Below are 22,093 nucleotides of genomic sequence, written 5' to 3' on the forward strand. Positions count from 1 at the left end.
GAGTTAGTCTCTCCCATACCTGTTCTCTTAACTCTTGTACCGGATCCTCATAGACAAAAGTAAGAAAAACTTGTTTTCCTTTGACCACCGCCTCTATATCTATCATCCTGTTGCTAGAATATAAGATTTCAACTTGATATTCCTTGTTATAAAAAAGAGCTAGACCGCCGCTCCTCCCATTTGGGTCCACAGTAACCAAACTATCATATCCAAAGTGAGATTGAAAACCTTGTACGAATTCGAAATTCTGTTTCGTTTCAGATAAAAAAAAAAAATCTGGTTTATATTTGTGTCATATCTCCCGGAGATAACTTATGGTCCAATGACTTCCGAGTCCTCTAACATTCCAACTTAGTATTTTCATATATAACAATATTTGTATTGCTCCATCGAACCAGAAAATACAGGTTTAATGATACCCGATAATGTTTTAACATCAAAACCCCACAGCCACCATATCAGAACTGCATTCAAGTATTCACCAGACCCATGTTAAACAAACGCACACCGTCTTAGTTCAACATTCTGATGATAACCATTGTACCATTTTTTATCAAACAGTCGCCAGTCTCGAATCGAAACCAACATGATCGTCCTTTTATTTAGCAAAGCCAAGTTTAAATTATATTCTAATAACAATAAGCTCCAGGACTCCCAAAAGTGACCAAAGAAAAACCGTGTTGCCAATAAAATAACACTAGACCAATCGTAGTCTAATACCATACAGAAATAACTTTTTATAAACTCCGGATTAAATATAACTAAAAATCTATTCCAACCAGCGAGAGTATAATTCTCATGAATAACTCGCACCAATAAAACACATCGTCTACAACACTGCCATCTCCCGTAATGAGGCCTTGTAATGATAATTATAAATCTATATTGGTCGAATCTAACGTCACAAACCATAGTTAACATAGTTAACTCCCTAATAAAGTGGCACACCTTAATTTCCCAAGCACACTCTATCGAAACCAACCACGATGCAATTTTAGATGACTCATCCTCAATATTTTTTATTGGATTATGTAAATTCACAACGTCAATAAAAGTACATTTTTCAACTCTCACCACCATTATTAAAACATTTGACCCATATCTGGAAACCTTAGAACTCCTGTGACCAAAGTAAATCCTACTATAGGTAGCCCACTCCAACTTGCAAGAAACTTGTACCATAGCCTCTCTGACCTTCCCAAGCCAACTGCCATCTCTTTTGTAGAACAAACCATGAACAGAACTTTCGTAACACTCCTCTCTACAGCTACCTTGAACCACACCCTCTCAACCACTTGCTTTCCCAAATAACCGAAACCTAACGCCTTGTTCATCTCCAGTTCTGCTTCCTGTAACTGGTTTGAAGGGACCAGTTTAGGAGCAAGCCTCATAATACACTGACCAAGCCAATCGATCCAAATCCCTAACCAGGTACCCGAGCAAACTCCTACACCAATGTTCCCATTATATAACCTGAAGTGATAGCAAAACTCAAGTAAAACTACACCAGTAACCAAAAGCGCTTTGACGTCTTGCTCCATCGGGTTCATGTACCTCCCTATCAAGGTCTTGGAATAACTCTTAATCAGGTCAGAGTTATCGGAAATATTCAGTCGTTTTCGGTTTCCTTCGCCATTCTTCATATCACCGCCATTCCCAAGAAGCTGACTTTGAGTCATCCTCACCAAAACCAGAAGAAAACAGATTATAAGATTGTTAAACTTTTGCAAGAATAAATTGGAAGGTATGATGCTACACTCAATACTCTCACGACCTCTTTTATATTGGTTCCCGAAACCCACAACCCCACGTAAAGAATCCAAACCATGAATGCAATATCCTCCATCAGTGATTCGAAAAATCAAAATCCCAGATTCAACAAAACCAGCCAAACTTTCCAAAAAACCACCAAAAATCAAATACAGTAACCCAATAATCCCCTCATCATAATGAATCAATCGGATCTGATTAACCCAAATCTCTAAAACAATCGAGGGAGGTCTCGCGTTGATGATAACGAAAAATGTACCTTGAGTATATTGTACAAGATCCTCTGGATTCCGCATCCCTTTCGAAGAGCTTGGTGAATCCCGAATCTTGCCAGTCCCGACCCGAATAAACCTTTGCAAATCCCCAATTAACCTTTTTTCCAAGATTCCTTTTGGAATCCATATCCCTATGATCGTATCTTTCCGATAAACACCCGATCGAGTCCTTGAATCCCCGGGAATATCCGGATCCCATCCTCGAAACAGCATTGAAAACCCTAGTGTTTTGTCACCATCGCCGTCGCTCTTATATTTATTAAGCCTATAATAAATTTCATTAAAGTGATATCTATAATTATTATTTTAAAATAATATATATTACTACAACTTATGTTATATAGAATCGGAAGCAAGCACGTGGAAGAATAATCTTATTAAAGAACTGAAGCACGATTTAAAAAAAAAAATAAGAAACAGATACGTGTTGGAAGCTTATATTCAAATATATATATATATATATATATATATATATATATATATATTAACTGTATAGAACATATGACTAAAAATCATATGATTCAAATTTAAAAAAAAAAACATTTATTCATTTTTATTAATTTTATATCTACTCAGCTGTCTTCATATTATAGTTGTGAAACTCTTAACAAATTAATTTTATAATAACATACATGAAATTAATCAAATAGATTATTCTTTTAATATCTCACAAATAATTGACACACTATATTTGAATATATAGTCCAAGATATCTTAAAAATTATTGTGCACAGTATTAGTTTCTATTTTAATGCTATTAATTTTAGATTTTATATAAAATAAAAACATAAAACATATTTTTCTATTTATTTATGACATTGGGTTTTTGAAACGGAAGCGTGGTCCTAAATGGAAGCTTAAGCTTCCGACATGTTTTTAAATATATTAATTGGGAAGCATTTTGGAAACGAGATTTCAAAAGTTTCCACAAGCTTCTGATTCGGATTTGGATTTCGAGGAAGTGGGAAGCGAATACCTGATGAAGCTTCCGTGCTATCTAGACTATAGTTTATACGATAAAAATGTTGTCAATATATTAATTAAACAAAGTAATAATTCATATTTCTACAGTAAAACTATCACATAAATTTATTGTTTCTACCGCCTAACTTTTACTTCAAATTATAATTTTTATTTAATTCAACTCTAATACTACAGCCATCAAAGTTAGACTAAATAAACACTAACAATTTGTAGAACAACATAGTATTAGTGATTAGATATATTGGGTTATTGTTTACATGTATGAGCCTGTTATCTTTGTTTTATGGACTTTCCAAGGAAAATGAGGTAAAAAAAACAAAAGGAGCTCTTGGGCTTCTTCTTCTCACGGGTCCTTAGATCATTAAAACTAAAAAATTCGACCGGACAGAATCGAATCAGCGACCTAAAGATTATATGCTAACACTACAGTCTTCCGCTCTACCAACTGAGCTAAGGTCGGTTGTGATAATCACGCTACTACGATTAATTAAATTTAATATAAGTACATTATAAATTGGTAACCGTGGATGTTCAGATTTCCATTAAAGTAACTACTAAATATAATCATTATTTTTTATATAATAAATAGTAGCCAGGGATGGTTTATTTTTCACAACAATCTTGACTATAACTTTAGTACAGCAGTTCCATTACCTAAACGGCTAAACCATATCGATTAAGAGCATGATTAATTCGGAGTTCTTAGGATGAGATTCTTAATGGAAGTTAAAGAAACCGTTTTTTAACTTCCGATAAGAACCTCATTCTAAAAACTCCGGGTTAATCATGGTCTAAGTATCGTCTCTTATTCCATTTAACAAACAGTTCTACTAGTCTATTTTAAGCAAAAGAAACGCAGAAGTACTAACCCCAAACTATCGGAGCTTATGTTATCATCCAAGCTGGAGTGGTCTTGGATTTATGACATGATAAGGCATATCCAAATTTTCTCTAATTGAAAACTTGGATTTGTTGTTATTTATTTAATCTGTACATGTTTAGGATCAGTTTTGAGTTGGTGAAGTTAGTATTTGACACTCGTGTGTGTTCTGAAAAAAAAGATTTGATGTTTGCGAAAAGTGAGCAAAAAGAAAAGAATTAGATTTAATATATATATATATATATATAATATCAGGGATGAAATTGTCAAATTTATTATATTCATCAAAAGTCAAAACTGAGATTCCTTATATTTTACAAGATTTTTTATCATACAAAAATGCTAATAAATAAGAAGAATCAGATACAAATATGATACAAATGATTCTTGGATCATATCTCATGATTTTTTCTAATTAAAGGAGAAACCAATTGATTGAACAATAAAATCCAGTCAGAACAAACAATATATATAGAAATATTACGCTATAAGACACATTCTCACTTTGGAATTATACTTGGAAACACTTCCCACTTGTAACACATTTTTTCTCTGTGATTTGTCTTTCTTACCCTCAACTAAGAGCATCTCCAAAAAAAAATTTATAACTTCAAATATAGAGTTTTTTGCTCTCTAAAAAGGAACTTCAAAACTTCAAATTTTGAGTTTTGAGCAGTGAAACTTCAAATATGAAATTTCACTACTCAAAACTCTAAATTTGAAGCTTCATCTTTTTATTTGCATTTTGGTCCTTATAATTAATTATATCTAACATTTATGATTTTTAAGTATTTTCTCATTCATAGTTTTAATCTTTAAAACTTTTGTATATTTTAAATATTTCAAATTTATTTTTATAAATTTAAATTTTAAACTTAATTTTAAAAATAAAAAAATAAAATAAGATTTATAATATTTTAAAAGTAGAATTAGGCAATAAGAATATTACAAAAGAAACTTAGTAGAAATTTTTTTAAGAAGATACATGAAGACATAATTATTACACAAATTTAAATATTACAACAACACTAATAGTTTAGTAAATTTTCTCCTGGACTTCTAAAATATTTTCCAAACAAATTTTGTGTAACCCAAAATAGAGCATTAAGAAAATAATTTTATGTAATAATATAGTATTTTGCTTGTAATTTAATATTTAATTATGTATTCTATTTATAATTTTATATTTTAATATAAGATTTTATTAATTAATATTACTATAATATTTTTATATATGTGCTAGTTATCTATAAAAGTTTTATGGATTTATATTAATAATGATAAATATAAGGAGCATAGTGTGAATTACAAATAATTTTGAAGTAAAATTTGAAGTTTTGCTTTTGGAAAAAAATATTTTTTTTTGTTAGGAGAGAAAAACACCTTGAAACTTAAAATATTGCAAAACTCTATAATAGAGAGTTTTTTTGGAGATGCTCTAGGACACAACTACACATTCCTGACTTTCTCTAAGACTACTTACAATGGCCTATTGAATTTGTTGATTCAATAATTGAAAAGGTGCAATGGGGTATTGAAAAGGTAGATGAATCTTACGTGCATTCAACATAGTTGAAATAATTCAACATTGTTGAATCGTTAAAGATAAGGCAAAATTGACCCCCCAAAAGCCACTTGTCACTAAAACATTGGTAAGTGAATTTTCTGATTTGTTTTTTCCTCTCAATTATTTCAGATCAATTATCTCTTAAATTTTTATTTTTTTTTAAATATTTTTACATCAAAATTTTTATTTTTCATACTCTATAAATAGAGACTTTTTTCATTTGACTTGGACACAGAAAAAAAACTCATCTCTTTCTACTATAATTTTTATATTATTCTACAAAAAAAACTCTTGATTTTATATTTTTCTTCTTTTTCAAGTGAAATGAATCCCAATAATAATCTTTTTAACACACAAAATTCTAATAATTATCCTTTTAACTATCCAAATCCCAATAACTATCAATTTCAGAATCAATCTTCTAGCAATCCTCAACATTTACCAAATTATGATTATTAACCAAATTTTTTCATGCCATCAGCTATTCCAACCTATCTTCCAAATTATGGATCGATGATGCCACATCCATCTCAAACACCTTCTTATTCTTCTACTCCACATGGTAATGAAGTTGTTCCAAATGTTGGAGCAACTGAATTTCCTGAATTTTCTACACAAATGGCTCTTGGTGGTATGAGAGGTCTTAATGAAGTGACTCCAAATGCAGTGGATTCAACTTCTACTCGTCGGAAAAGCCCCAAGTGGACCACTGCGCAAAATTTGGTGTTACTGAGCGGGTGGGTTAAATATGGAACAGACAGAGTTATTGGCCGAAACCAAAAAAAGCGACGCATATTGGGGTAAAATTACAGAGTATTGTAATGAGCATTGCTCATTTGATCCTCCACGTGATTTGATATCCTGCAGAAATCATTTCAACTACGTAAACAAAATATTGGGGAAATGGATCGGTGCTTATGATAATGCTAAACGTCTACAACAAAGCGGGTGGTCGGAGAACGATATATTGGCGAAAGCACATGAGCTTTATTCAGGTGAAAAGAATGGACATTTTAATTTAATGTCTGAATGGCTCGATGTCCGTGATGAACCACGTTATGGTAGTCAGGTAGGAGGAAATACTGGCTCTGGGAGCAGTAGATCTAAGAGAGTCCATGAAAGTGATGCTAGTGACTCCAACTCTGTAGGATCCAGTGCTCGTCCAATGGGGAGGGATGCAGCTTTGGAAGTGGTCAATGAAGATTTTATTGAATTCAAACAAATCAAGGCGTAAGAGTTGGAACGCTTGGAAAAAATAACCATGTTGCAAGAGGAGTCAAACAAAAGGCGAAAAGAGGCAACACAAAGGCAAGAAGAAGCAAACCAGCTGATGAAAGAAAAGACTCGGGCTAAGAAGATGAAGATGTGGTTAAAGCTAAGTGAAAAGCAACATCTCAGTGACCAGAGCAAAGAGCTGTTCAAACAGTTGAGCGACGAGTTATTTGAAAATTAATTATAATCACAAGTGGTTGTCTGTATCATGTCACTCCAAGCTTTAATAATGTTCGCTTGTCATCTTCTATTTTAATAATGTTTGTTTGTCATGTTCTATTTTAATAATATAATATGTATCTTTCAGCTTTTATCTGAAGAATCTTATCCTTGAACCACTCGACATACTTTAATAATGCTTTCAAGTGCCTGTAACTTTCATCTACCTTATCTTTCAACCACTCACCAAACTTTAATAGTACTGTCAAGTGCATGTGACTTTCATCTATCTTATCTTCCAACCACTCACCAAACTTTAATAATGTGGTAAAGTGCCCGTGACTTTCATCTATCTTATCTTCCAACCACTCACCAAACTTTAATAATGTGGTAAAGTGCCCGTGACTTTCATCTATCTTATCTTCCAACCACTCACCAAACTTTAATAATGTGGTAAAGTGCCCGTGACTTTCATCTATCTTATCTTCCAACCACTCACCAAACTTTAATAATGTGGTAAAGTGCCCGTGACTTTCATCTATCTTATCTTCCAACCACTCACCAAACTTTAATAATGTGGTAAAGTGCCCGTGACTTTCATCTATCTTATCTTCCAACCACTCACCAAACTTTAATAATGTGGTAAAGTGCCCGTGACTTTCATCTATCTTATCTTCCAACCACTCACCAAACTTTAATAATGTGGTCAAGTTCCCGTGACTTTAATCTATTTTATCCTCCAACCACTCACCGAACTTTAATAATGATGTCAAATGCCCGTGACTTTCGTCAATCTTATCATCCAACCACTCACCATGCTTTTATAATGCTTTCCTCCAACCACTCAATTTGTTGGTTCCATTTTCCTATAAATAAGAACTCATTTCTTCCATTTATGTATTTATAAAATAAATCTCAACTTACTAAAACAATCTCAATGGATCCATCAGAATTTGATTTTGATATCGAAGCTTACAAAAGGCAGTCTGAAATTGAAGAGAGGTATATCCTAAACCACTTTAGAGAGCGTCGACAAAAAATAGAGCAAGATTATCCATCTAGTACAAGAGAAGATACTTCAAGAGAGATCATGCAGCTGCAAATCAAAGGCTGATTGACGACTACTTTTTCAATCAACCTACATATGACGATGCAATGTTTTGTCGACGATTCCGGATGCGAAAACATGTTTTCCTCCGGATTGTTGGGGATCTATCAAGCAGTGACGACTACTTCACCCATCGATTCAACGCAGCTAATAAAGAAGGTATATCTCCATTAGCAAAATGTACCACATCCATGCGAATGTTAGCGTATGGTGTTGCAGCCGACGCGGTGGATGAATACATCAAAATTGGAGGTACTACAGCTTTGGAGTGCTTGCGTAGATTGTGTAAGGGAATCATACAATTGTATGAGCAAGTGTATCTCAGAGCCCCAACTCAAGATGACATGCAGAGAATTTGGCATGTTAGTGAAAAATGAGGGTTTCCAGGGATGATTGGGAGTATTGATTGTATGCACTGGGAATGGAAAAATTGTCCTACAGCGTGGGAAGGACAATTTACTCGAGGAGATAAGGGAACCACCACTGTTATTCTTGAAGCAGTTGCATCCCATGATCTATGGATCTGACATGCGTTTTTTTTATGTTCCGGCACATTAAACGATATAAACGTTCTAGATTGTTCACCAGTGTTTGATGATGTTGAACAAGGAAATACTCCAAGAGTGAACTTCTTCGTGAACCAACGTCTGTATAATATGGCGTATTATCTAGCTGACGGTATCTATCATTCTTATCCTACTTTCATCAAATCGATTAGGCTTCCTCAAAGTGAACCAGACAAGTTATTTGCAAAAGTTCAAGAGGGTTGCCGGAAGGACATCGAACGTGCATTCGGAGTGTTGCAGGCTCGATTTAAAATCATTTGTGAACCAGCTCGAATGTGGGACATTCCCGATTTGGCTATTATAATGAGGTCATGTATCATATTGCATAACATGATTGTTGAAGATGAACGAGATACATATGCTCAACACTGGACTGACTATGATCAATCTGAGGCAAGTGGATCTAATGCACCACAACCATTCTCGACTGAAGTGCTACATGCATTTGCAAATCATGTACGTGCTATCGGAATTGCGTGATTTCAATGTGCATCATGAATTGCAAGCAGATTTAGTCAAACACATATGGGAAAAGTTTGGAATGTTTCATGGTTGAAAAGATTTTTAAGTTTGTCGATTGAGTTTATTGCACTAATTAAGTTATGTGTGTTTTATTATTTATGTCGTGTGCTTATTAATGTATTGTATTATATTTTTATTTTCTTGTAATTTTATTGATTTTAATAAAGTTTCTATATTTTTCGTTTTTAATATTTGATTTTATATTAAATTTAAAAATTAAAAAAAATTATTTAAAACATTTGTTTGATTCTAAAATATTTAATTTTATTTTATTAAATTATTGTTAATATATATTACAAAACATATGAAAAACAAAATTATTGAAAAAACAATTATAGGATAGGGTGTTGAATAAAATTCAACAAACCATTGTAAGTGGGTGGGTGTTGAATTATTAGATATAAGAGAGAGAAGACGATGTGAAAAATAGAGAAGACAATGTGGAAGGTTTTGAAAGGTTAAACCAATGTTGATAGCCTAACTAATCTCATTTCAACTAGATAACATAAAAAAAACAATTAAAAATACAAACCCGGATCTCTAATCTCTCTTGTATCTGACTTTCGAAATTCAGATTTACTTTACTCGCTTCTCAGACCCTAATCGCCAAGATCCCCTTTTTTTCATCGTCTTCAATTTGTAGAACACGATGAAACCCAAATTTATCTTCTGCTTTGTCCATCAGATCTCCTCTTCCAAACAGTTCAGATAACAAGAGCTAAAAAGATTGGAATTTTTCATAACACCCAGAAACAAAATTAGTTGATTTCAACTGGAAGTGTGGGAAGAAGGGAACAAGAAACATCTGATTTGGGCTAAATAGGGTTACAAGTCAAAAATAAGAAAGAAAAAGAGGTTGAGGGAGCAAAGTTGTTATCAGATCAGAGATCAATCGATTCTGATGTTGAGGTGATGGCAGATGCAGTGGAGAGCTTAGCAAAAAGAGTGACAGAGAGTGGGTTTGAAGCTAAAAGAAAAGCTTCGGAGATGGGAGTGGCAGAGGATGCGAAGAAGTGGGAACGGTGATGGCCGATGCGACGGAGATTCAATTTCTCGTCGATTACTGGTATTTGACACCAGCACAACTTTCTGTTCTCAAGATGTGGAAGCGGTGATGGCGGATGTGGTAGAGCTGCAAGAGCAATCATCTATATATGTAATGTATGTTGTTCATTCTTACTTTTTAACTCTGCTTTACGTTTTTTCTAACTCTGTCCTGTCTTGTGGGTTTCTTTAGAACTAGATGAATGCATTTTTTCAGATAGGTCATTCTGGTTAAATTCACTAATATAGTTTTGTCAGGACTCAATCTTGTTCGCTATAGATGCATGAACCATACATATAAAAAGCTTATTAGACAGTTAACTGTTGCGTTACGTATGTTCATCCATCATCGACAATAAAATATCACATTTTACACAAAAAGGTCACACTCATTTTCAACAATCTGAACTAATATATCCACCTTACGTATCACAAAATCTCTAGTTGCAGTGTCATATTACAGTTTCCAATATAAAATAAAGAAAACAACCATAAAAAATGAAAAGGTGGAATTCATTCAACAATGACAACCAACCCTATACAAACATATGACCCATTCATAAATATATACAAACAAGTTACATTTAACAGATTTTTTTCTATTTTTTTCTATTTTTTTAATTATAGCGGAATCTTTCTTTCCTTTCTTTCTCCACCTTCTTTCTTCTTCTGGTTACACACATTATTTAAATATGTACAAACTACATAGAAAGAATCTAGACAACAAAAGGGGACACGACTTTATCGAACTTTACAAGAAAAGACAAATTTCACATGACGTGGCTGTTTATTATTGGCCGTTCACTTGTACCAAGATCTACCTATTTGCCTCCCAATCAATTTCCACTTTACGACAAAGGGAAACAATCACATTAGATGGGCCGCGTAACATTCTATCACGCGTTTCACACCTTTACGCGCTGTTGACTTTAATGTTCAATAATTAAGACGCGTAGTCCGTCACGCGCCACACTTTCACCGATTTGTCTAAACTTCCACTGTACACTATCCACCGTTGATCTGCTTTATCACCGTCGTTAACCTCGTCCTCTGCTTCTTCCACCGCCGTTAAACACTTAACAGGTCCGTCGTGATCCATCAAAACAGAGAGACACGTGTGAGATCCGTCACCGTTCCTCCTCCAAACGCAGATATTTTTATCAGCTCCCCCGCTCAGCAACAGACTCCCGGCGGAGGTGAGACATAGCACCGCCATTCGGTGGCCGTGAATCGTCCCACCGTGAGTCAAATATTTCTTCCGTTCCCAGAAATTAACGGAACCGTCAGATGATCCACAGTAAATCACAGCGTCGATTAAATTAACGGCTAACGCCGTCACGGCGCTCTCTTGTTTCATCAACACGTGTACCAGAACATGCTTGGTCTCTCTCCCTTGGAGCTCACGTTTCCATACTTTCAACGTTCCGTCGGCTGATCCGGTGAATACCAAATCGTCAAACCCGGCGACCACCGTGTTGACCGCGTCGTCGTGAGCCTCGATCGATTCTAGACATTTCGAATCTGATAATCTCCAGACTTTTAGAGTCTTGTCCCACGAACCGGAGTATAGCAAACCGAGATCTTCGTTTACGGTAAGACACGACACAGCGTCGAAATGTCGGATCTTCAGTTTGTTTTTCTTGCGACGAGTTTCGACGTAGTTTTTAGGGTTTACCGATTTGGTGAGAAACTCTTTCAGAGTCGGTAAGCTTCCGACCCTTGAGTATCTCTCTGGGTTTCTCTTCGAGCCTCTCCAAACCCGGATTTTACCGTCTTGGTGACCGGTGAAAACCCGGTTATCTCCGGTTATCACAATCGCTTTAACAAACCCGCTTGTGGATTTAAACCCGGAGAAATCTTTCAGATCCTTCCAGACCCGAATGTTCTTGGAATCGGATCCTGTGAAGAGAAGATCCCCTGCAGCAGCAAGGGAGTACACGTGTCCCTCTTGCCTCACGATCGTACCGACTAAACCGTTATCTGGATCATCCTCGAAATCGCTGTTTCTGGTTTGGTAAATCCAAGGCGATTTGTGGTACGGAGAACAGGATTGGTTCCAGGATGACTGATTGGTAGAGGAAAACGCCGTCGTATTGTCGTTGGGTGGATAGTAAGTTTGGTTCCATGGAGATAGTGGGTAGATTGGTGATGATGATGAATCGCTAGTTGAGGCGTTGCTTGGACGCTGAGAATCGCTGTTGGTGCTAATAGCGTCTTTGTTGTCGCTGTGGTTGTGATCGCCGTCGGTGTGGTAAGCTTCGTCGCCGGCGTCGAGGGAATCAGATTTCAAGAAAGAGGCGAAAGTGAGCCTCCGGTAAGGATCGTTGCGACTGTGGTTATCTTGAATAGCCATACTTTTTTCGAGATTACAGAAACAATTGATTGATTTATTTGTGTTGGACAGAAAAGAGAGAGTTCGATCTTTTTTGTTTTTTTTTTCCGCGTGTGGTGTAACTATCTTGAAATGTTAAGCCCTTTGTCAAAAAAAAAAACAATCTTGAAATGTTACGTAGAATTGTAACTATAGCAGAAGGAGATGGGTGGGGGTATATATACAGTTTCGTATGCAGAAATGTAGGAAAACTTAAGACGTGTAAAACCGACACGTGTTGGAGAAGACGTGAGTCGAAGACCGGACACCGGTTGTGCCAGATTCATTGGAAAGTATGCAGACAGACATTATTTTCTGTATAAAGTAATATATAAACTAGTATTTTCGTTTGTTTATTAAATAAAGCCCTTAGATGATCTCCACCCCGTAACACTATTATATTGTTAAAACCACTCTATTTTAGTGTAATTTTAGCACTAACAAATTTTTTTTCCCAACCATAACACTAAATTTCACATTAAAAATTATTTTATAATATTATATGTATTTATAGTTTTATTTGTTATTTATTTAATTGTCTATTTTATTAATAAATTAAGTGAATAGTATTTTAGTGTGGTGAATAGTATTTTAGTGTGGTGAATAATGTCACACCAAATTTGGTGTGAAATTATAGTGTTGTACTAAAATAGTGTGATTTTTAGTGTTGGGTTAGAGAAGGTTTTAGTATCAAAATCACACTAAAATAATGTTTTGGAGTTGAGTTGGAGATGATTTTAGCTATGTAAAGTGATGAATATTTCGTTACAAGTTGACAAAATAATTAGTTACATCGTCTATTTTCACGAAACACTTCAAATTTCTAATATTACTAAGTACATTTTTGTTGATCAAATGTGAAGGTATTTTCACCAGCAAGAGATGTGAATGTGTGGAATCAACTTTTCATAAATGTTTAATGTAACTGTGATTTTCAATGGGCAGAAAATAGTAAATTAGAAAATGCTACAAGTTAAAATTATGGCTGTATAAGCAAGATGAGAATGTTATTTTTTGTATGCTATATATTATCGCGTTTATGGTTGGTGATTATAAAAACAGTACCATGATGAGAAACTAGGTCTGTCCAATATGGTAAAACCGAACTGTGCCGAATCGAAATAGATAATATGGTGTGATTTTGATATATACCATATAAACCGAATGAATATGATTTTATAAAAACCGTAAGATTTGGATATGGTTTGGTTTATAATCGATTAAACCGAATAAACCGAACAAAACCGATCAAATGAAAATCTGTACATATGTACATATTTTATAACGTCACATGAAAATCTATTTGTTATATAAGTTATTATTTTGTTAATAAGTATTACCATATTTTTTATAGTAATAAAAAATCCTAATTTGAAAAATACTTAAAATATAATTAAATAATAATTCATCGCAACTAAGGCTTCTTATTTTCTTAGTCTTCTTCTTTTAATCATTTTGCTTTCTTTTAACATTGATTAAATTAAAGTGAATGGTTATAAATTTGATGGATAATAACTAGAAAAAATTCTTCACAACTTTTTTCTTATTTATAAACGGGAAAAACTTTTCTTTCATACTTTTCTTTTGTTTTGTATTTTTATTTTCAAAATTTCGAGCTTTGATTTTAATTCTAAATTTGATTATTTCATCTGAAGGTATAAGCATTATTATTTTTTTTGCTCTTTTATTTGAAAATATAATATTTTTTTAATAAATGACTGCGATGACAATATGACTCTAAAATTTATATAATATAATCTCAAACTAAATTATTATTTTTGGTATAAAACCGAATAAACCGAAAACCGACGATATATAAACCGAACCGAACCGAAGTAAATATGGATTTAGAATATTAGTTATATTTTACTAACCGAAAAACTGAAAAACCAAGAAACCGAACCAAAACCGAACCAAAACCGAACCGATATCCGAATTGAACCCCCTATAAGAAACCACTAATCAGACTTGTATGATTTGACAAAAATATGGCTTTGTTTTATTTTCGGTTGGTTGGCGAATAAAATAAGATAAGGTATGTGTGTGGCTGTGCTGTTGGCTCCTCGTCTTCACACGTTGCAGCATCATACTATAACATTACGTAATAGGGAGCAAACACAGAAAAGGTGTTTCTCGAAGCGTTAGAGAGAATTTAATAATTAAAATATTTTACCTTAAGATTGGTATTGATCACGTTGTGAGAGAACTTTTCTTCTAAATGTTTGACTTCTCTTTTCTGTAACTCCTCAGTCCTCAGTTAAACAAGTTGAATTAGGTTTTTATCTTGTTTAGTTTCAAACACGACAGAATTATGAATAACTTTCCCATTTTTGTTTCGCTTTTTCCTTCGTTTTTGACGTAAATATGAAATGTAAAAATGAAGAAGAGATGAAATGTATTTTTCAAAAGAAAAAGGTGTATGTTGGATAAATCAGTGTTTATATGGGACTTTGTTGGTAGCTGAAGACTCGAAGTCGATGGTCAATTTTATACTAGGTTGTACATGTTCCCATTAGAAGCTTTGGAATTTAGGTAATTTAACTACGACAGCAAATAATGGATAAAGTTTTTCACAGACAGAAGATTATACAGTTCATATTATTGTCAGGAGAGTAGGCCTTTTCAAGCTAAAGAAGCTCATAATTTTTAACATGATTACCAAAAAAAGAAGCTCACAATATTACTCTTTTTATTTTAAAAGAATATATGTTTAAAAGTTCTTACACATATTAAATCATTTTGTGATGAATCATTTCCATAAATTTTAGCCAGTATAAATCTAGTAAACACAACTAATCTTATTGAAATTTACAATTTACCACTATTACTTAATAAAAAAAATACTTTGAAAACGGAAAAAATGTAATTTTAGAAATAAATATTTTTTCCTAAAACATGAATCTATTTGTAATGGAAAAAGTAAAAATAATTTGACCACTGTTATAAATCATATTGTGGATGTCATAACCGGTCCAGTCTATAACCGGCCCAATACCTAGAGAGAGAGAGAGAGGCGGCCGCAAGAGAGAGAGAGAGAGAGAGAGAGAGAGGCGGCTTAGAAAAGGGGAAACCCTAGTTTCCTTTTCCTTGTATTTGTACACTTTCCATATTTATGTCTTTCCTTTTATCTCTTTGTAACACCCATATATAAGGGCACCTTATGATTGATTAATAATAACAAGAACTTACAGATTCTAATTCCTTAAGTTCACAACACGTTATCAACACGAAACTCTAAATCTCTAAGCTAATACCCAATTCGTCAAACCCTAAAACCCTAGCCGGCTTGAACCCTAATCTTCCCGGCGAGAAACCTAATCCCGATCGTGATACAAACCATCCAGATCCCTAACCTGTTCGCGACCTGATCAACCCGATCTCAGCTCATCCAGCTCGCGTTCCCGACCTGCTCCAGCTCATTCGGGACCCCGATCGCGATACAAACCATCCAGATCCCTAACCTGTTCGCGACCTGATCAACCCGATCTCAGCTCATCCAGCTCGCGTTCCCGACCTGCTCCAGCTCATTCGGGACATCAGCCTCAATCCGGTAGTAGCCAGCTCGCGTCTCGTTCGTGTCCAGCTCGCGGTTCATCCTTCTTGGTGGTCCGGTTTCAACAATCTACTAAGCTAAAAGGTAATTCGAAATCTAAGAACCTATGAATCGAATTTGGATTGTTTGATAAAGAATGAAACCATAAAACCTAATCTTTATGATAAAAGCCATAGGATAATAGATCAAACCCTAATGAGTAAATCGAAGCTCTATAAGTTCGATACCCCAAACCCTAAATCGAGATTGATCTATTGATCAATTAAAATCAAAATCCTTGATGATTTTGAATCTCAAATTAAACCCCTTTTGATCTAAGATCAAATCGAAACCCTAAACCCTAATTTGAAAAATCGGTTTTGATTGTTTGAATTTGAATCTTGATTGATTGTCTTGATCAAATAGAACTGTTGCTAAGATTGTTTAAACTCGAAATCTGAATGAATTGAAATTGTTTTGCTTGTTTAAACTGAAACCCTAATTGAAACCGCCTGTTTGATAAGTGTTTCCATATAACCTAGTCTTGATTGTTTTGATATTAATTCTGAAACTGCATGCTAGGTTAATTGTTCTAGACTTGATCATACCTCGTGGCCGTGCGGCCTTGTTTCATTCATACCTAACCTGATCACATTGATTGATTGCAATTACACTTAGAACCTTATGCTAAGATCATAATGAATTGAAATCAAATAGCCGTGTAATTGATCTCTTACTTGACCGAGAGTTTTGTTTGTATATTACTGTTTTGATTGCATCATGCATATCTCGTATGAACTGATAGAAACCATATATGCTAGGATTGCAATTACAAAATGAACTGAATGCATAAAAACGAACTGATTGCATCCATAGTCGTGCGGCTTGTTTCTGTTTTGGCCGTGAGGCTTCTTCGTTGACTGTGAGGCTTCCTTGTTGGCCGTTAAGGCTTATTGATTGTTTGAACATTAAAATTGCTAAAAGATCTAAATTATATAAATCTATGTTTTAGATGTCAAAAATCAATAACTTGGACTTTGCCGCCCTAAATCTCTCTGGAGATAATTACCTTCAATGGGCGCTTGATGCTAAGATCATCCTGAAATCCAAGGGACTCGGTGAGTGTATCACCGAGGACAATAATGCCAGTGAAAAAGATCGATACAAAGTCATCTTGATCATTCGCCATCATCTAACTGAGAGTCTCAAAGATCAGTATCTGACCATTGAGAATCCACTTGATCTTTGGACAGAATTAAAATCGAGATATGATCACCAGAGAACGGTGATCTTACCAAAGGCTCGTTTTGATTGGAGGAATCTCAGAATCCAGGACTATAAGTCCGTGGACGAGTATAATTCGACACTGTTTAAGATTGTTTCTAAATTGAAACTGTGTGGTGAAAGTATTACGGATCATGATATGCTTGAGAAAACCTTCTCCACTTTCCACACAAGCAATGTGCTGTTACAACAACAGTACCGTGAGAAAGGTTTCACGACTTATGCTAATCTTATTTCTTGTCTCTTCCTCGCTGAGCAGAACAATGAATTATTAATGAGAAACAGTGAGATGAGACCTCCTGGCTCAGCCCCACCACTTGAAGCACACGTCACAGAGGAAAATAAAAAATCCCATCACGTCCAAGGAAACGGCCATTATGGTCGTGGTCGAGGAAAGTGGAACGGACGTGGACGTGGCCGAAGCTCCTTTAGCCGCGGGCGAGGGAATCAACATGGTAGAGACCATGGGCGTGACTGTGGCTCATTTGGAAGAGGTCATGGTCGCGGCCGTGGATCTTCATTCAAACCTCAACATTCGACCAACTCAAGCAAATCAGTGTGCCATAGATGTGGTATGGGGCAATCATTGGGCTAAGACTTGTAGGACTCCCAAGCATCTAGTTGACCTCTATCAAGAGAGTTTGAAAGGGAAGAATCATGAAGCCCATCTGACTTATCAAGATGATGAAAATGATTTCAATCATGATAAAGACGATCTTATGGATTATGAAACTTCAGATTGTCTAAAATACTGAAGATTGATTTTGACATTTGTAATCTAAATTATGTGTTCTTTGCTTTGGTGTTTTTCATTTCTATGTTGTCATTTCCTTGAATTTATTAAAACTTAATGAATGATTTTTATAAATGAATTCTCTAAGTAAAATCTTTTGAATCTTGTTTTAGAAATGATCGATAACAAGGATGTACTCGTTGTGGACAGTGGGTCGAGCCACATGATCTTAAAAGACAAAAGATACTTGATAAACTTGACACTAAAAAATGCCAACATCTCCACCATTGCGGGTATAGCTAGTTTCATAGAAGGTCACGGCCAGGCTAACATCATGTTACCTAAGGGTACACATCTTGAGATATCAGATGCCTTGTATTCACCCAACTCTAAGAGAAGTCTATTAAGCTTTAAAGACATTCGAATGAATGGCTTTTTTATTGAAACCAAGGGCGAAGGAAACAAAGAGTTCCTTCAGATCATTGAAATCGCCCAAGGTCATAAGAAAGTTTTAGAATCCATATCTGCACTATCTACTGGTCTTTACCATACTAAAGTCAGTATGATCAAGGCCAATGCCACTTTTAACAAAGAGGCAATCGACAACTTCACTTTATGGCACGACCGGCTTGGCCATCCCGGTTCGACCATGATGCGTAAACTGATCTTGAACACAAACGGCCATTCCCTTAAAGATAAACGAATTATCCCTAAGCACCTAACGTGTGTTGCTTGTTCCCAAGGGAAACTCATTTCTAGGCTATCACCAGTTAAAGTCACAAAGGAAACGATAAACTTTCTGGAAAGAATTCAAGGAGACATCTGTAGACCAATACATCCACCTTGTGGAACATTTCGATATTTCATGGTCCTCATTGATGCGTCCACTAGATGGTCGCATGTATGTCTTCTGTCGACCCGCAACCTGGCATTTTCTAGATTGCTTGCTCAGATAATTCGATTATGAGCTCATTTTCTAGATTTTCCTTTGAAGACTATACGTCTTGATAGTGCTGGTGAATTCACTTCCGAAGCGTTTAATGATTATTGTATGTCCATGGGGGTAACTTTGGAACACTCCGTGGCACATGTACATACACAGAACGGCTTATCCGAATCATTTATAAAACGCATACAACTCATTGCTAGACCGTTGCTGATGAAGTCTAAGCTGTCGGCTACTGCATGGCGACATGTCGTACTACACGCAGCCGAGCTCATACGCATGAGGCCATCTAGTGAACATAAGTATTCCCCATCACAATTGCTTACGGGTCATGAGCCAGACATATCCCATCTTAAGACATTCGGATGTGCCATTTATGTTCCAATTGCTCCACCAATGGGACCTCAAAGGAGGATGGGGATATATGTTGGATTTGATTCCCCCACGATTTTAAAGTATCTCGAGCCAACTACGAGTGATTTGTTTAAGGCCAGATACACGGATTGTCATTTTAATGAATCCGAACATCCAACATTAGGGGGAGATAGCAGTAAAATGGTAAAAGAAATAACTTGGAATCAAACATCCATATCTTGACAAGATCCTCAAACTCAAGAATGTGATCTAGAAGTTCAAAAGATTATACATTTACAAAAGCTAGCTAATCAATTGCCAGATTCCTTTGCTGACCCGAAAAGAGTGACTAAGTCATATATACCAGCTGCTAATGCACCAATAAGAATTGATGTTCATGAAGGACACAATCAAGTTGCTACAGAGTCTAGAAAACATTTGAAACGTGGTAGACCAATAGGTTCCAAAGATAAGAACCCTCGGAAAACAAAGAAAGGTGCTGAAATAGAAACCGAGGGACATGATATCCGAGACACGGCCGCGGCTGATCCGAAACCCCGGGACATGGCCGTGGTCGACCCTGATGCCCTTAAGGTGGCAGGCTCTGATGTACCAAACAATGATTCTTGGGACGTCAAGATTCATGGTACTGAAGTTCCAGATAATAATGAGATCTCAATAAACTATGTCTTGTCTGAGATACAATGGAACAGAAAGAATGTCGACATTGATGATATATTTGCATACAAGGTAGCACTTGAACTTATGGATTTAAACGAGGATCATGAACCCACATCCATTTATGAGTGCACTCAACGATCAGATTGGATCAAATGGAAAGAAGATATAAACGTGGAATTAAACTCTTTAAAGAAGAGAGGTGTTTTCGGCCCTATCATCCGAACACCATATGATGTAAAACCAGTTTGATACAAATGGGTCTTTGTGATAAAAAGAAATGAAAATGGTGAAGTCGTGAGATATAAGGCACGGCTTGTTGCACAAGGATTCTCACATAGACCAGAAATCGATTATGAGGAAACATATTCCTCTGTGGTGGATGCTACAACTTTTAGATTCCTAATAAGTCTCGCCATAAGAGAAAACTTAGACTTGCGGTTAATGGATGTAGTAACTGCATATTTATATGGTCCACTGGATAATGAAATTTATATGAAAGTCCCAGAGGGTATTGAATTGAAAAGCAAAGAGAGTTCTCGAGAACAACATTGTATAAAGTTGAATAAATCTCTTTATGGACTGAAACAATCTGGTCGAATGTGGTACAATAGACTAAGTGAGTACCTAGTGAAAGAGGGCTATAAAAACGACCCAATCAGTCCATGTTTTTTCATAAAGAAATTCAAAAATAAAGGATTCGTGATCATAGCAGTATATGTTGATGATCTGAATATCCTAGGAACCTCTGGAGAGATTTCCCAAACGGTTGAATACCATAATTAAGAAAGAATTCGAGATGAAAGATCTAGGAAAAACGAAATTCTGTTTGGGATTAAAACTTGAGTACATAAATGATGGAATCCTTGTGCATCAGATGACATATACATAAAAGGTACTCAAGAGGTTTAATATGGCCGAGTGTCATCCTCTATCCAGTCCCATGGTCGTGAGGTCCCTCAGTTTGGTCACTGATCCCTTCCGTCCCAAGATGGACGATGAAGATGTCCTTGGTCCCGAAGTGCCATATCTCAGTGCCATAGGAGTTTTAATGTATTTGGCAAGTCACACACAGCCTGATATATGCTTTGTCGTGAACTTACTATCTAGCTTTAGCTCCTGTCCGACCCAAAGGCACTGGAACGGGATAAAACATGTTCTTCATTACCTGCAAGGAACGAAAAATTTGGGTCTATTTTATACTAACCATAACAAATATGGTTTAGTTGGCTTTGCTGATGCATGCTATCTATCAGATCCACACAATGCTCAATCACAGACAGGATATGTCTTTACACATGGAGGTACGGCCATATCATGGCGTTCCATGAAACAGACGGTCGCGGCCACTTCATCTAATCACTCGGAAATATTGGCCATTCATGAGGCCAGCCGCGAGGTCGTCTGGTTGAGGTCGATGACCCAATATGTCCGATCAGATTGTGGGATGGCCTAGTACAAGAAACCGACCGTGATGTATGAGGACAATGCTGCATGCATTGCTCAGCTCAAAGACGGCTACATCAAATGAGACAGGACAAAGCATATTTTGCCCAAATTCTTCTTCACTCACGAGATGCAAAAGGCTGGAGAGGTCCAAGTGGTCCAAGTACGTTCCAGTGACAACTCAGCCGACCTGTTCACCAAAGCACTTCCGACTTGCACGTTCAGGAAGCTCACACATCAGATTGGGATGCGTAGACTGAAAGATCTTCAGTGATGATCAGAACTGAGGGAGTAGTACGTTTTGTACTCTTTTTCCTTCACCATGGTTTTGTCCCACTGGGTTTTCCTGGTAAGGTTTTAATGAGGCAACTTCCAAAGCGTATTACAATCTCTGTATGGTTATGGCATCCAAGAGGAGTGTTATAAATCATATTGTGGATGTCCATAACCGGTCCGGTCCATAACCGGCTCAATACCTAGAGAGAGAGAGGCGGCCGTAAGAGAGAGAGAGAGAGAGACGGCTTAGAGAAAGGGAAACTCTAGTTTCCTTTTCCTTGTATTTGTACACTTTCTATATTTATGTCTTTCCTTTTATCTCTTTG

At 35.8% G+C, this 22,093-nt stretch overlaps 2 protein-coding genes and 1 pseudogene across 4 annotated transcripts; 1 reads left to right on the top strand and 2 right to left on the bottom strand.

Moving 5' to 3' along the window:
* Positions 1-999: 999 nt before the first annotated feature.
* LOC106310242 lies at positions 1,000-2,315 on the bottom strand. Of its 3 annotated transcripts, none has more exons than XM_013747478.1 (2): positions 2,030-2,315; positions 1,000-1,680 (listed from the first exon to the last, which is right to left on the bottom strand). In XM_013747478.1, the coding sequence occupies exons 1-2, from the start codon at positions 2,242-2,244 to the stop codon at positions 1,083-1,085; spliced, it is 813 nt and encodes a 270-aa protein (XP_013602932.1). In that variant the 5' UTR covers positions 2,245-2,315; the 3' UTR covers positions 1,000-1,082. The 3 variants fall into 3 exon arrangements, with proteins under 3 accessions (XP_013602932.1, XP_013602933.1, XP_013602931.1); XM_013747479.1 differs by having other exon boundaries at positions 1,000-1,447; positions 1,555-2,315; XM_013747477.1 differs by having other exon boundaries at positions 1,000-1,473; positions 1,555-2,315.
* Positions 2,316-5,989: 3,674 nt separating this feature from the next.
* On the top strand, positions 5,990-9,137 carry LOC106308415 (annotated as a pseudogene).
* Positions 9,138-10,493: 1,356 nt separating this feature from the next.
* Positions 10,494-12,671, bottom strand: LOC106312296 (myosin heavy chain kinase C). Its single transcript, XM_013749761.1, has one exon. The coding sequence runs from the start codon at positions 12,498-12,500 to the stop codon at positions 11,091-11,093; it is 1,410 nt and encodes a 469-aa protein (XP_013605215.1). The 5' UTR covers positions 12,501-12,671; the 3' UTR covers positions 10,494-11,090.
* Positions 12,672-22,093: the final 9,422 nt, after the last annotated feature.

This window comes from Brassica oleracea, chromosome C8 (genome assembly GCF_000695525.1).
Source record: "Brassica oleracea var. oleracea cultivar TO1000 chromosome C8, BOL, whole genome shotgun sequence".
Classification (NCBI taxonomy): Eukaryota; Viridiplantae; Streptophyta; class Magnoliopsida; order Brassicales; family Brassicaceae; genus Brassica; species Brassica oleracea.